Genomic DNA, 15182 nt, shown 5'->3' on the forward strand with positions numbered 1-15182 from the left:
TCCAGCCTGGGTGACAGAGCAAGATTCCATCTCAAAAATAAATAAATAAAATAATAAAAATAAAAATAAAAAAACTACATTCAGGGCCAGTATATGTAAAATGTGTCACTGAACAAGTAAAGTACAGCTAACCTCCTAAATCACTTGAAACAAAAAATCTGTGTTTTCTCCTCCATGAATAATTGAAAGAGAATACTACTTACTCAAGGATATTTGCATACAGGCTAGACTTAGGGAAAACAATGGGGTTCTCCCATACTCAATACATTAAAAGTAAATAAAGTTACTTTTAAAAGAGAAAACACGGTCGGGCACGTTCACTCATGCCTGTAATCCCAGCACTTTGGGAGGCCGAGGCAGGCAGATTACCTGAGGTCGGGAGTAGGACACCAGCCTGACCAACATGGAGAAACCCTGTCTCTACTAAAAATACAAAATTAGCCAGGTGTAGTGGTGCATGCCTGTAATCCCAGCTACTCAGGAGGCTGAGGCAGGAGAATCGCTTGAACCCAGGAGGCGGAGGTTGTGGTGAGCCAAGATAGCACCATTGCACTCCAGCCTGGGCAACAAGAGTCAAACTCTGTCTCAAAAAAAAAAAAAAAAAAACAGAAAAGAAAAAGAAAAAACACTATAAAATCTAAAGTAAAACTGAGCAGAATAGTTCTTCTCAAGCCTTGACAGTGTCCAAGCACATTACGGGGCAGGGAGAAAAAAGGGAAAGCGCTCTCATGCTACCACAAACCTCTGGTTTAGGAAATAGAAGCACCTGGCTCTCAGAAACTGAGTCCAAACATTCAACTCATAAACAGATCCTCCTCCTCTGATGCCATATTCATCAAGGGATTTTCTGTTTTAATTTTTCCATATAGCTTTCTTAGGGACAAAATACGTCAGTCAGGGTGAAGGGCTAACAGTTCTATTTCTCATTCGGAGTCAACCAGTTTCCACAGGATTCACAGAGCAGTCTCCAGTAAGCTTTGGCAGGAGGAATCAACAGAAGGAAGTTTGGTGGGATAGGATGAGATGAGTAGTACAGTAGGCCCCTGAAGCTAGTCCCTGGAACAATGCCAGTTCATGACATATTAAAAATGATCAAGACAACAGAGTATATTTTTCATAAAGCTAAATGTATTTTCTATTATGAGATTATGCCCTTCTCAAATTTTTAATACTAAAATATCCTTCCTTATATGAAATTACAGCAATAGTAGATGATGTTCTTTTTAATGTTCTCACTTGGCAAAATATAAAGTTGGCAAGCCTATGTTCTCAAGTCTCAAAATCTTTTTCAAATTGTAAATCACAAATTCTAGAAACTACTGGGCTGATAGGTAATGGATAATAAGCATTCCACAAAGAAGTAACAGTGACTTCCAGATATCTAGGAGGAGGCCAGGGCACCACTAGCAGAGTTCAAGGCCAAAATGTTTCAATAGTAAGAAAGAACAATAGGAAAATGGATAGCTTTGCATTACAACACACCAACAATTATTTTATTTCATTCATTTACTGAGTGGCTGTTAAATAAAACACAAGTTCATTTCTTAAGTAGAAAACTTTACAGTTGAAAATTCTTTTTCTGCCCTCACCAAAGGAAAATAATCAAGATAAAGGATTAAGAAAAACTGCACAGTTTATTGAACACCTATGTGCCAGACATGCTAAACTTAAGAAAACCTCTAGAAACAAATAATTGATCATTTTTCACACTGTTTCACTTTCAGATTCAACTTGCCCAAAAGAACCACACATTGAAGAGGACAATTTTTGAGGCAAAGGAATATACTAACTCTTATAACACCAGGCTTAAACAAAATAAGAGAAAAGGGAGGTGTTCTTATCACAGAAGATCAAAACCAGAGCTTCCCATACCCCTGAAGTGCTGTAAAAGGGTTCTAAATGTGTAAAATAATTATCCCCTCAGCTCATGGGGACCTCCTCCCATGAGCAGCCTACTCTTCTTATATTCCATGATGCCTAAGAGATGATAATTTTCTACATGTGCTACGATGTGAAACGCCGAGAAGCACTTTGGTTTAGATCAAAACCAGTAGTTCCTGAATAAGTGCTAGAATGGTTGCATTAAGAATAATCTTGGGCCCAGGTGCAGTGGCTCATGCCTGTAATCCCAGCACTTTGGGAGACCAAGGCAGGTGGATCACCTGAAGTCAGGAGTTCCAAACCCGCCTTGCAAACATAGTGTAACCCCATCTCTACTAAAAATACAAAAATTAGCCAGGTGTGGTGCGCAGGCCTGTAGTCCCAGCTATTCGGGAGGCTGAGGCAGGAGAATTGCTTGAACCTGGGAAGCAGAGGTTGCAGTGAGCTGAGATCGAGCCACTGTACTCCAGCGTGGGCAACAGGGCGTCTCAAAAAAAAAGAATCATCTTAACTGGGTGCAGCGGCTCATGCCTGTAATCCCAGCACTTTGGGAGGGTGAGGTGGGTGGATTGCTTGAGCCCACAAATTTGAGACCAGCCTGAGCAACACAGTAGAAACTCCACCTCTATAAAAAATGCAAAAAATTAGCCAGGCGTATTAGCGCACTCCTGTATTCCCAGACACCCGGGAGGCTGCGGTGGGAGGATCACCTGAGCCCGGGAGGTAGAGGCTGCAGCGAGCTGTGACTGCACTACTGCACTCTAGCCTGGGCAACAGAGTAAGACCCTGTCTTACACACACACAAAGAGAATGATCTGAGAAGTGCTAAAAATATGGATTCTTGAGTTCTACTTGTACACAAAATCTAATTCAGAAGATCTGCAGAGAAGCCTAGAAATGTGTATTTTAACCAAGTACACAGACAATTCCAATGAGCAATCAAATCTGAAAAACACAGGTCTAAATTATTCATATGAAGCCTAAAATATCATTATTCAATTTAGGGAAAATATTAAAATCAGTCAACAAAAGAGGCAAACCCAGTAATACAATTATAAAACAGAAGAGGCCGGGCGCGGTGGCTCAAGCCTGTAATCCCAGCACTTTGGGAGGCCGAGGCGGGCGGATCACAAAGGTCAGGAGATCGAGACCACAGTGAAACCCCGTCTCTACTAAAAATACAAAAAATTAGCCGGGCGCGGTGGCGGGCGCCTGTAGTCCTAGCTACTCAGGAGGCTGAGGCAGGAGAATGGCGTGAACCCAGGAGGCGGAGCTTGCAGTGAGCCGAGATCGCGCCACTGCACTCCAGCCTGGGCAACAGCGTGAGACTCTGTCTCAAAAAAAAAAAAAAAAAAAAAAAAAAAAACAGAAGAAATTACTGTGATCTTTCGAGAAATGCAGGTTGCTTTTGCTGCCTATTCTTAATAGTAAAACTTTCCACATCTTTTACAGAAAAAATAAAATAAATACATTATCATGGTCACAAGTGGATCAGCTTGTTAGTATACAGATGAGATGTAGATTGGGAAGTCACCAGTACAGAAACTTATACTAAAAGGAGGACAAGAATGAAGGAAAATGAGTATGTGGCTTACTGAACAGATAAACAAATAGGAGGCTAGCCAAAAACTAGGCAGAATACAGGGAAAGCAAATCACAAACCAAAGAAAAGAGAGAGTGCTCAGCAAATCAATAGGTGGTTAATCAGCTTCTTAAAACTTTAGGTTTACCATATTCTGTGTTGAGGCCCCATAATTTCACTTTATTAGCTTCATACTGGGCTTTCTTCTTTAACCGACAAGCTCTGTGAAAGGAAGGAGCAGTTAGTTCACTTTCTTTTTCTTTTTTTAATTTTAATTTTATTATTTTTAATTATGGAGAAGGGGTCTTGCTATGTTGCCCAGGCTACTCTCCAACTCCTGGCTGCAAGTGACCCTCTCTTTTTGGCCTCCTAAAGTGCTGGGATTACAGGCATGAGGCACCATGCCCAGCCTGCTTTCTTTTTTAAGTGAATATTCATCTTTCATTTTCTGTTTTTTGTTTTTTTTTTTTTTTTTGAGACGGAGTCTCGCTCTGTCGCCCAGGCTGGAGTGCAGTGGCCGGATCTCAGCTCACTGCAAGCTCCGCCTCCTGGGTTCATGCCATTCTCCGGCCTCAGCCTCCCGAGTATCTGGGACTACAGGCGCCCACCACCTCGCCCGGCTAGTTTTTTGCATTTTTTTTTAGTAGAGACGGGGTTTCACCGTGTTAGCCAGGATGGTCTCGATCTCCTGACCTCGTGATCCACCCGTCTCGGCCTCCCAAAGTGCTGGGATTACAGGCTTGAGCCACCGCGCCCGGCCTCATCTTTCATTTTCTAACAGCAATCCAAAACCGCTGCCTACTGATGTTTATCAAATGACTGAGTTACCAGAAAACACAACATAATCATTTATGCAAATTGATTTTTAAAAATTTAGCACACATTTAGAAATAAAGCTATGATCAGTAAACACCTATTAAAGTGACTATAAAACAAAAATAAAAACAAACAAAAACTGATAATACCAAAAGTTGTAGAGGATGTGATGCCAGTGGAACCCTCATGTGTTGCTAGTAGGAATGTAAAACAGTACATATAGCTACTTTGGAGAATAGTTTGGCAGTTTCTTATAAACATATATGCTTGGATATTTATCTAAGACAAATGCAAATATATTCACACAAACATCTGTAAGTGAATGTTGATGGTTTTATTCATAATTGCCAAAAACTGAAGGCAACCCAAATGCCCTTCAACTGGTGAATGGATGAACTGTAGTATATCTCCACCCAAAGGAATACAACTCAGCAACAAAAAGAAACAAATTATTACTCCAGGCAACAATATGGATGAATCTTAAATGCATCATGTTGAATGAAAGAATACAGATTCAGCTGGGCGTGGTGGTTCACGCCTGTAATCCCAGCACTTTGGGAGGCCACGCCAGGCAAATCGCTTGAGCTCAGGAGTTTGAGACCAGCCTGGGCAACATGGTGAAACCCCATCTCTACAAAAAATACAAAAATTAGCTGGGCATGATGGGTCACATCTATAATCCCAGCTACTTAAGGGGCTGAGGTAGGAGGATCCCTTGAGTACTGGAGGCAGAGGTTGCAGTGAGCGGAGATCAGGCCACTGCCTAGGTGACAGAGTGAGACACTGTCTCAAAAAAAAAGGAAGACAGGTTCAATCAAAGGCTACGTACATACAGTATATTCCATGTACATGACATTATGCAGAAGGCAAAACTATGGAGACAGAAAACAGATAAGTGGTTTTGAGGGGCTATGGGTGCAGGAAGGGGTTTGCCTTTACAAAGAGACATAAGGCAACTTTTTAAGATGATGAAAATGTTCAATATCTTGATTGTGGTGGTGGTTATATGATTGGATATGTTTGTCAAAACTCATAAAAGTATACATTAAAAGGTATACATTTTACTGTAAGTTATAGCTCAATAACTCTGCCTTACTAAAAAAGCAAACACAAAATAAAGCTATGAAAAAATTTTTATTGTTATACTATAACATAATGCACCAGAGTCCATTCATCTCTCCCCTCTTAAAAACTTTTTCCATAAAACAAAAATACCATCTCCTACTTTCAAAAGAAAAATTATAATATTCTCATTGTAGTATTTATAAAAGAAAAATACAATTTCTGAATAATGGCTGAAGTGGTTGTCCTTCTATAAAAACTCACTTAGGGCCTAATCTCACCTCATAAACCTTCTTCACATGAGTGAACATTATTAGCATTTACCTGGAAGCCAGCTTATTTTTTTCCTTCCTTGACCTTGGCCGGGCTGTTAAGGGAAGCTCACTGACTGGAGTCAGGTCACTAATCACCTTATTCAGTTTCCGAAGTTCATTGCCTATCTGGAGGAGTTTTTTAGGATTTGGAGTCAGGTCTTCTACATCAGTTCTCCGTGACTTCTTTACTGCATATTTTCCTATAAACAGTTTAAAAGAAGTTTAAGTTATATCACTTTAATTAACAAGAGACACATTTTTCACAGCCACATTTTAAACCACTTCCCACCACTACCCTTTCTTTTCAGAAGTCTTGGCATGTAGCATGTTTAACAATCTATCCTAGAAGGGCTGGCCTCCTCTCCTTCCCATCTTGTGGCTGCAGGAAATGGGGGGTGATATGGCAGAGTTCTAACTTTTTCCAAGTTCTTCCCCACCCTAGGCTTATAGTCTCAGCATGACAGATTCTTCATTATTCGCATGGCATACTAAGCATCTCAAATCTCAGGATGAGTACGAGTTCAACTAAACACCAAAATCAGGACTAGGGTATAATACACAGTCAGAAGAGAGTTTGGAGATTTTACTCAAACCAAGATGTTTCTGATGCTATGTCTGAAAACTGTCAGACATACACATTTTTGTACTGAACTCGAAAATCCAACAAGTAAGCATAACCTTGTTTAAAAGCTCTTCTTTAGTTGCTTTGATAAATAACATTAGAGAAGACTCAAGGAGTCTTGGTCTGTCACTCCAGGCAAAAGGGATGCCTCTGTCCTCCAAACTCCTTCAACTTTCCTAGTACTCATCATATGCTACTTGGGATACTGACTGGACTTAATGTTTCACTTCTGGTAGAAAACTTATCTGAAGGCAAATACTTGGTAATTATTTACTAAGCGACAATAGAGTACACGTGGTTGCGAGTGGAAAGGAAAAATGAGGCACAAACATACATCAGATGGAATTCTTGTCCTCAAAAATCCTTAGCAACTCACATCTGTACGATGAGTGAATAACCTGTTTACTAACCATCACGCTTACTAGTAGTTCCCCTCCCCACTTTTTCCAGTAAAGAGTTGGTATTAATTTTTTTTTTAATTCAGAGCAGAAGAACTAGAAACTTTGGATTAATTTAAAAATAAAATTTGTACGGAATCACAGTAAAAAATCTGTCCTACCTAAGACTGTCATTTTTTAAATTTTTTTAGAAACAGGATCTCCCTCTATCGCCCAGGATGGAGCGCAGTGGCACAATCACAATTCATCGCAGACTCTAACTCCTGGACTCAAGTGATCTCCCGTCTCAGCCTCCCAAAGTGCTGGGATTACAGGCATGAGTCGCAGCATATGACCTGACCTACCTAAGCTTATAAACTTCTTTTGATTCCTACTACAGGTATTCAACTCTTCTCTACTACTCCTTTTCTCCATAACCATCCTCCCTTTCTTTTCTTTCCTTGTCCTTTTATCCCCACTACGATTTGAATTCCAGTCCCCCCATTTACATTTAGGTCTGGGGATTAGACAAGAATGTAAGAGAGCCCGTTCACTTTCTCCTCAACCCTTTCTGGTTATAGCAACTGACAGGTCAGAAATCAGCAGCCTCCTGGTCATTTCCTGGATGGGTAAGTAGATTAAGAAGGGACTAGAAATGAAATCATGTTTACATAGTCCTTCCTCCCTGCTTAGGTGAGAACTCTTAACACTGGTAAAAGCTATTTGTGAGTGATGAAAAGTAGTCATGCAAATGTAGCAGCTCTATAGTCCCCATCTCCAGTTTGCTAGGAAGGGTTGAATGTCTAGGTACATGGAGTAAGCAAAGCATTATCGGTTAGTATCTCAACTTAATTAAAGTGACACTAAATATCTGACTGCAATCCCCTCTTACCATGATGTAAGCCATTTTTCTGATACATATTACTTGGTAAAGTATCTCGGTTCCACTCAGATGGTCTCAGCATCCTCTCTTGCTGTGATGGTGTAAGTTGTTCACTATACTCCCAGAAGTATCTTCTTTTACCTCTCTTCCGTGAAGATATTGAAGTCATCTCCTTCAGGTCTTCTACAGAATCATTTTCATAGCCTTAAAAAAAAAGGTCCCGCAATTTTTAAGCTCCATAAATTTCAATAAATCAATCAGAACAAACGAAAAGATCCCTTCTATTTGTAACTTGATACATTTCCTTGCATCTGAAAACATCACTGGCACGTCAAAGACAATAAAAACCAGGTCTATAAGAGAACTTATATTACGTAAATCTCTAACTCATAAAACATTCAGAGATTAATAAACATGGATAACTACACTGTTCATCTTCCTTGGGTTTCTCTTTAGTTTTTATAAGTTAGTATGCAATACTATTTTTATTATCTTCACACAGGATTAAGAGAACAATTACAGGATAGCCACAGGAATATCAAAAGTACTATCAGATAATGGTACTTAGATACATATACTATGATTTTTAAATATCTTCCTTCTAATATTTATGTATCTGAAACATCTCAGACAGAAAGCTATGTACATTTTTTAAATTATTTTTTCTTTTTTCTTTTTCTAACTTTAAAAAAAATTTTTTGTAGGCTGGGGGCGGTGGCTCACACCTGTAATCCCAGTACTTTGGGAGGCTGAGATAGGTAGATCACTTGAGGTCAGGAGTTTGAGACCAACCTGGCCAGCATGGCAAAGCCCTGTCTCTACTAAAAATATAAAAATTAGCCAGGACATGGTGGGTGCACGCCTGCGATCCCAGCTACTCAGGACGCAGAGGCACAAGAATCACTCGAACCCAGGGGGCAGAGGATGTAACAAGCCGAGACTGTGCCACAGCACGCCAGTCTGGGCAACAGAATGAGACTCTGACTCTGTCTCCAAAAAAATATATTTTTTTTGCAGAGACAGAGGTCTCACTATGTTGCCCAGTCTGGTCTTAAACTCCTGGGTTCACAAGCGGTCCTCTGGCCTCAGTCTCTGAAAGTGCTGGGATTACAGGCATGAGCCACCAAGCCTAGCCCAGCTATATACATTTCTATGATAGTATTCTACTGGGCAGAATTTTATGAGGCAGCATTAGTTTTCTTCCTACCTCTCATCCTACTTCTTTTGGAAAGGTATAAAAGATGACAGTTCTCATACTGGCTATCAGATAAAAAACTTACATGCCTATTCCAGTTAATATTTTATTGAAAGCTATTTGTATTAACTTCACTGTTTAAGAAGGGGGGATTTTCCTAAAAGGAAGTTTCAGAAAATACTTAAATTCTGAGTTGCTAGAACTGTTGGTCAGACCCAATATTGAATGACCTATAAATTTAAAATACCCTCAGAGAATGGCCACCTCTGATGTACTCTGGATCCTTAATGTTAGGTACATGAAGAAGAGGGATGAGCTATGCAAAGAATGTACACAATCCAAACCTAAAGTAACCAGGAAAACTTGGGCAGCACTGGCCATAAGTAAAATGGTCATTTTTCCTTCCTGAAAACATAAGAAGGTGATGACATGTTTGCTTGGAGGAACTAGGTTTTCTCCAGACAAAGAATGAATCAGAAGTATGCTTCCATTTATATAGTACTCTGGAAAAGGCAAAATTATATGGACACAGTGGTTGGCAGGGATTGGCAGTGGAGGAAAGGGATGACAATAAAAGAATATAAAGTGCAGGGTGTGGTGGCTCACGCCTGTAGTCCCAGGACTTTGGGAGGCTGAGGTGGGCGGATCACCTGAGATCAGGAGTTCGAGACCAGCCTGGCCCACATGGCGAAACCTCATCTCTATTAAAAATACAAAAATTAGCCAGGCATGGTGGTGGGTGCTTGTAATCCCAGATACTCGGGAGGCTGAGGCAGGAGAATCACTTGAACCCAGGAGGTGGAGGTTGCAGTGAGCCAAGACTGTGCCAGTGCACTACAGCCTGGACAACAAGAGCAAGACTCCATCTAAATAAAATAAAATAAAATAAAATAAAATAAAATAAGGAATTTTGGGGGGTGATCAAACTATTCTGTATCTTGATTGTGGTGGTGGTTATATGATTACATGATTTGTCAAAACTCATATAAGTGTACACTGTAAGGGGGTGAATTTTACTGTGTGAAAATTATGCCACAATAAACATGACTTTAAAAAAAAGAATCAATTTGGAAAGCAGAATGATTTCTGAGCAACAGTTAAGACAAGCTTTTGTAGCACTGCTGGTATTAACAGCATTTTATTAGTGCACATGTGGTAGTTTAAAACAAAACAGCAAGCAGTGTGATGGTGACCCTTAGGCTCTTCTTAAAAAATGACGCACAAGTTGAGTGACACAATCACTTCTAGAAGTCTAATTTTTTAAAACTGTGTTAGAATAAAGCAATGGCTTTGGCCTATTTATTTGTGCTTATGTTTCTTTTCAAATTATAGGATTTATTTTGTTCTAATTATCAACCCAATTTTGGAAAAGATGCAAGGGCCATATTGTGTCAACAGAAATGGCCTTGAAAAAGGCCGTTGTGGCCCGGCGCAGTGGATCACGCCTGTAATCCCAGCACTTTGGGAGGCCGAGGCTGGCGGATCATGAGTTCAGGATATCGAGACCATCCTGGCTCACACAATGAAACTCCATCTCTACTAAAAATACAAAAAATAAAAAATAAATAAAAAGGCCCTTGTGGCCAGGCACGGTGGCTCACGCCTGTAATCCCAGCACTTTGGGAGGCCGGGGTGGGTGGATCACCTGAGGTCAGAAATTCAAGACCAGCCTGGCCAACATGGCGAAACCATCTCTACTAAAAATACAAAAATTAGCTGGACGTGGTGGTGCACACCTGTAATCCCAGCTACTCAGGAGGCTGAGGCAGGAGATGACTTGAACCCAGGAGGCGGAGTACAGTGAGATGGGTTCACACCACTGTACTCCAACCTGGGCAACAAGAGCAAGATTCTATCTCAATAAATAAATAAATAGACCCTTGTTACACTAGGTAAGCAAAAATTACTGGCTCACATAGATTACCCTAGTTTGACTGCGAACACCTCAACACAGGCATATGCACCAACCAAAACACTCCCACCTTCCTATCAATGTCAGTAATTAAGTGTTCCACACTTAAGCCTATATACACACATATATATACATGCACACCATCCTCCTGGATACTTTACTTGATATACTCCCTTAGACAGTAACTACCTTTGCCTCTCTGCAGGCGCCTGCATCTCTGGCAAAAAACCGTCCCTGGTTAGGAAGGTTATCAGCTCCATTTATATGAACTAAAATGCTCATGGAGGCTTGACATGATTTGGCACAGCTGGGACTGTCAGGCCACAACTCAAGGTGTCTTGCTCCAAGTGGGCTTCCCACTTTTCTTGTGCCTAATTAAATGATCTGAATAGATTTTTTCCTGCATATATTTCATGTTAAGTTTAAATAATCATGAAGTGGTTTTATTTCTTCTGTCCCATCCAAATTAGTTACCAGTTTTATTACCTATAGGTGGTTCAGCCTTTTTCCCAGAAGTATTTAAAAGCCATCAGTTTTCTTTGACTTAATATAGTAACGTTTTCAAATAGCATACACCATAAATTCACCATCACAAACACACACACACACACACACACACACACACACACACACACTCTCCCTCTCTCTCTCTGTCTGTCTGTCTCTCTCTCTCTCTCTCTCTGAATTTGTTGCCTAAAGCCATCCACCTTTCTTGGGATGGTGTTGCTGTCATCCAGGCTGGAATGCAGCAGCGTGATCACAACTCACTGCAGCTTTGACCTCCTGGGCTCAAGCAATCCTCCCACCTCAACCTCCAGAGTAGCTAGGGCTACAGGCACACACCACTACATTGGGCTAATTTTTGTATTTTTTGTAGAGACAGGAGTCTCCCTATGTTACCCAAGGTGGTCTCGAAGTCGAGCTCAAGAAATCTTCCCACTTCGGCCTCCCAAAGTGCTGAGATTGCAGGCATGAATTACCATGCCCAGTCACCATCCACCTTTCAATACAGAGACTACCAATGATCAAATAGAATGAAAACAATTATACCCCAAGATCACTGGTCTTGAATTTAGGGTCATTAAATATTTCTCAAACTAGGTTCCAAAGAACACTATTACCATAAGATATGGTTTTATCCAAAGTGAATTATGTAGTCAGATAAGTTTAAAAATCTCTCATCCTGCATATCTCTCTTGCCAAATCAAAGTACACACAGACATGTTAAAAGACTCTAAGAAATCATAACAGTAAATAAACCCATTTAACACTAAGTTCCATGAAGATAAAGATGTCTACTTTTTTCATCTCTGTATAGCCAATACCTAATATACACAGTGCCCACCACAAAAGTAGGCACTCAAAAATTTTTAAAACAAATCAATGATTTTGTTTAATGCAACATTTCCCATTAGGGCCTTTCCCTTCTCTTTTCACGTGACAGATCATCATACTGACCTAACTCAGTCCTATCTGACATGATTACCAAAAAAAGTAAAAGTAACAAATACCACATTTACTGCCTAAAATTTCAATCACACATCTCTGGTTAGTACAGACTGTCAATAAGCTGGTAAAGTCAACTGTGAAAATGTTTAGTGAAAATTACAAAATAAATTATCATTCTAGGAGCCCAATTCTTAGCCTTACAACCATGTAATTTCATGACCCCAAACAGTTGTAGCCTGTCCACAGAAAAGGCTCTATTAAAATTTGGGAGCCAATCCAGGAAAGAGACTAAAACTCCATTTTGCACCCTTCCTAAAACTTTGTAGGCTCATGAACTGTTGTAGCCAAGTGCCAAGAAACAGCATCAAGGGAGCTAGTCCTCACAAAAGGGCCTTTGTAAACTGTCAGCTATAAATTAAACCAATCAATCCACCCTAAACTAGGACTGAAGAAACTATAGCTATCCTTACTCTTTTGCTACGAAGAATTTCTTCCTGTTCCTCACCGGTACCTCACTTTTGCATCTTTAAAGTCAGCTGCTTAGCTCTTCTAGGAAAAGGAGAAAATTTTACTAGCAAATGTGAATAAAGTCCAAATAGTACCACAAAATTAACACAATTTTGTGGTGAAAGCCTGCTGCTCATTAACATTTGTGAGAACTGTCCAAATAATACTAATCAAAAGGGTTTTACTTCAAGTCAACTGAAAGTGAATGAATTAAATGCCATCCACAAATTTGGAATAATTGTCAAATAGGTCCAAGAAGAGAACTTGACCCTTTAATGTATAAAGCCACTGTCTTGTTATGTAAGAGCAACACGCTAATATATAAGGCTTCTCCTACTAGGGTCAAGGGAATAGAATGTGACATGACAGGACAACAACAACTACAACACTAGTTCTGCCTCCCTGTGAGAGTCAAAGGGATGAGAAAATAAACATGGCGATCAATTAACCATGTGATCTCCCTTCACAGACCTCCTTATCTCTCATCACATCCAGAGGGAATGAAGTCAAGGGATCAAGGATAAAATTAGATTCGAGTTAAAGATCAAAGAAAAGTATGGCCCCAAGCTCCAAAATGGTTCCCATGGACCCAAGCTAGCCCCAACAGAACCTGGTTACAGGCCTACCCCAGCACCAAGCCAGCAGCCGCAGACTTAGGCTCAGGGCCCACCCATCCCTGGAGACCTGGACTCCAGGCTCATACCCACAGTCCTAGTTGACAGGCCTGCCCCAATAGAACCCCATGCCACGCGGGTGCCTGTGGAGTCAGGACCAAGTCCACTCCCACAGATACATGTGCCAGGTAAGTTCTCATAGATTCAGACTCAAAGCCCACCCCACTGCCACGTCAGCTCCTATGGACCCAGGTTTCAAACTGACCCCAAATGACCCAGGCTCCAGGCCTGCTTCCACAGTTCCAGGCACCAGGATGACCTCTACAGACCCAAGCCTCAGGTCCACCTGCCCGCTGACTCCAGCAATAGGCCAGCCTATCCAAGGACTCCAGGAGCAAACTTGCCTGCAGAGCCCTTCAGCAAGTCCACCCAGAACCTCTAGATGAGCTGACAAGTGAAGGGCTTTCCTTGACAAAGCCAGTCTATAAAGACTAGAAGAGGTGCCCACATGTTTAAATGTATAGACACCAATTCAAGGCTACAAGGATCACAAATGATCAGGGACAAATGACACTAGCAAAGGAAGAAAATTAAGCACCAGCAACTGATCCAAAATAATGCAGATCTATGAACTTCGTAACAAAGAATTCAAAATAATTATATTAAAGAAGCTCAGTGAGCAACAAGAGAACATAGACAACTATATGCAATCCAGAGCTAAAGAACACAAGGACTAAAATGAAAAATTCCACAGGGCAATTCAACAGAAGACTTGATCAAACAGAAGAAAGAAGCAATGAGCTCAAAGACAGGTCATTTGAAATTTTCCAGTTAGAGGAACAAAAAGAAAAAGGAATGAAAAAGAATAAAGTTAGCCTACAGGATTTATGGGACACCATCAAGCAAAATGAAATGCACATTATAGGAATAGTGAAAAGAGTAAAGAAAGAGAAAGGGGCAGAAAGCTTATTTAAAGTAATAATGACAGGCCAGGCGCAGTGACTCACACCTTTAATCCCAGCATTTTGGGAGGCTGATGGGGGCAGATTACCTGAGGTCAGGAGTTCAAGACCAGCCTGACCAACATGGTGAAACCCCATCTCTACTAAAAATACAAAAATTAGCTAGGTATGGTGGTGGGCGCCTGTAATCCTAGCTACTCAGGAGGCTGAGGCAGGAGAATCACTTGAACCCAGGAGGCAGAGGTTGCAGTGGGTCATGACGGTGCCACTGCACTCCAGCCTGGGTGACAGAGTGGCAAGACTTCATCTTAAAAAAAAAACTTCGGCCAGGTGCGATGGCTCATGCCTGTAATCTTAGCACTTCGGGAGGCCGAGGCAGGTGGATCACGAGGTCAGATCATCGAGACCATCCTGGCCAACACAGTGAAAACCTGTCCCTACTAAAAATACAAAAAATTAGCTGGGCGTGGTGGTGGGCGCCTGTAGTCCCAGCTACTTGGGAGCCTGAGGCAGGAGAATGGCGCGAACCCGGGAGACAAAGCTTGCAGTGAGCCGAGATCATGCCACTGAACTCTAGCCTGGGCAACAGAGCGAGACTCCGTCTCAAAAAAGAAAGAAAGAAAAAAAAAAACTTCGCCAAGATACATTATGATCAAATTCTGGAAAGTCAAAGACAAAAAGAGATTTTTGAAAGCAGCAAGAGAAAAGCAACTTGTCATATACAATGAAACTCTCACAAGACTGTCAGTGGTTTTCTCAGCAGAAACCTTGAAGGCTAGAAGAGAATGAGATAACATATTCAAAGTGCTGAAAGAAAAAAAACCACTGGGCTGGGCATGGTGGCTCACGCAAGTAATCCCAGCACTTTGGGAGGCCGAGGTAGGTAAAATGCTTCAGCCTAGGAGTATAAGACCAGCCTGGGTAACATGGTAAAACCCCATCTCTGCAAAAAAATACAAAAATTAGCTGGCTGTGGTGGCATACACCTCAGCTACTTGGAAGGCTG

The 15182-nt window shown here is 41.1% G+C and overlaps 2 protein-coding genes across 3 annotated transcripts in view; both read right to left on the bottom strand.

Annotated features, from left to right (window-relative positions):
• The window catches only part of BNIP1 (BCL2 interacting protein 1), a 111659-nt gene that overhangs the window by 44935 nt on the left and 51542 nt on the right, over nucleotides 1-15182 (bottom strand). The window lies entirely within an intron of this gene.
• The window catches only part of CREBRF (CREB3 regulatory factor), an 87089-nt gene that overhangs the window by 19205 nt on the left and 52702 nt on the right, over nucleotides 1-15182 (bottom strand). For both annotated transcript variants that reach the window (XM_050793202.1, XM_050793203.1), the window contains exons 5-7: nucleotides 7547-7741; nucleotides 5666-5855; nucleotides 3612-3685 (exon numbers count right to left, since the gene is read on the bottom strand). In XM_050793202.1, coding sequence (XP_050649159.1) covers nucleotides 3612-3685; nucleotides 5666-5855; nucleotides 7547-7741 — 459 coding nt within the window. The remainder of the gene's footprint in view (nucleotides 1-3611; nucleotides 3686-5665; nucleotides 5856-7546; nucleotides 7742-15182) is intronic.

The sequence above is a fragment of the Macaca thibetana genome, chromosome 6 (assembly GCF_024542745.1).
Source record: "Macaca thibetana thibetana isolate TM-01 chromosome 6, ASM2454274v1, whole genome shotgun sequence".
In the NCBI taxonomy this organism is placed as follows: domain Eukaryota; kingdom Metazoa; phylum Chordata; class Mammalia; order Primates; family Cercopithecidae; genus Macaca; species Macaca thibetana.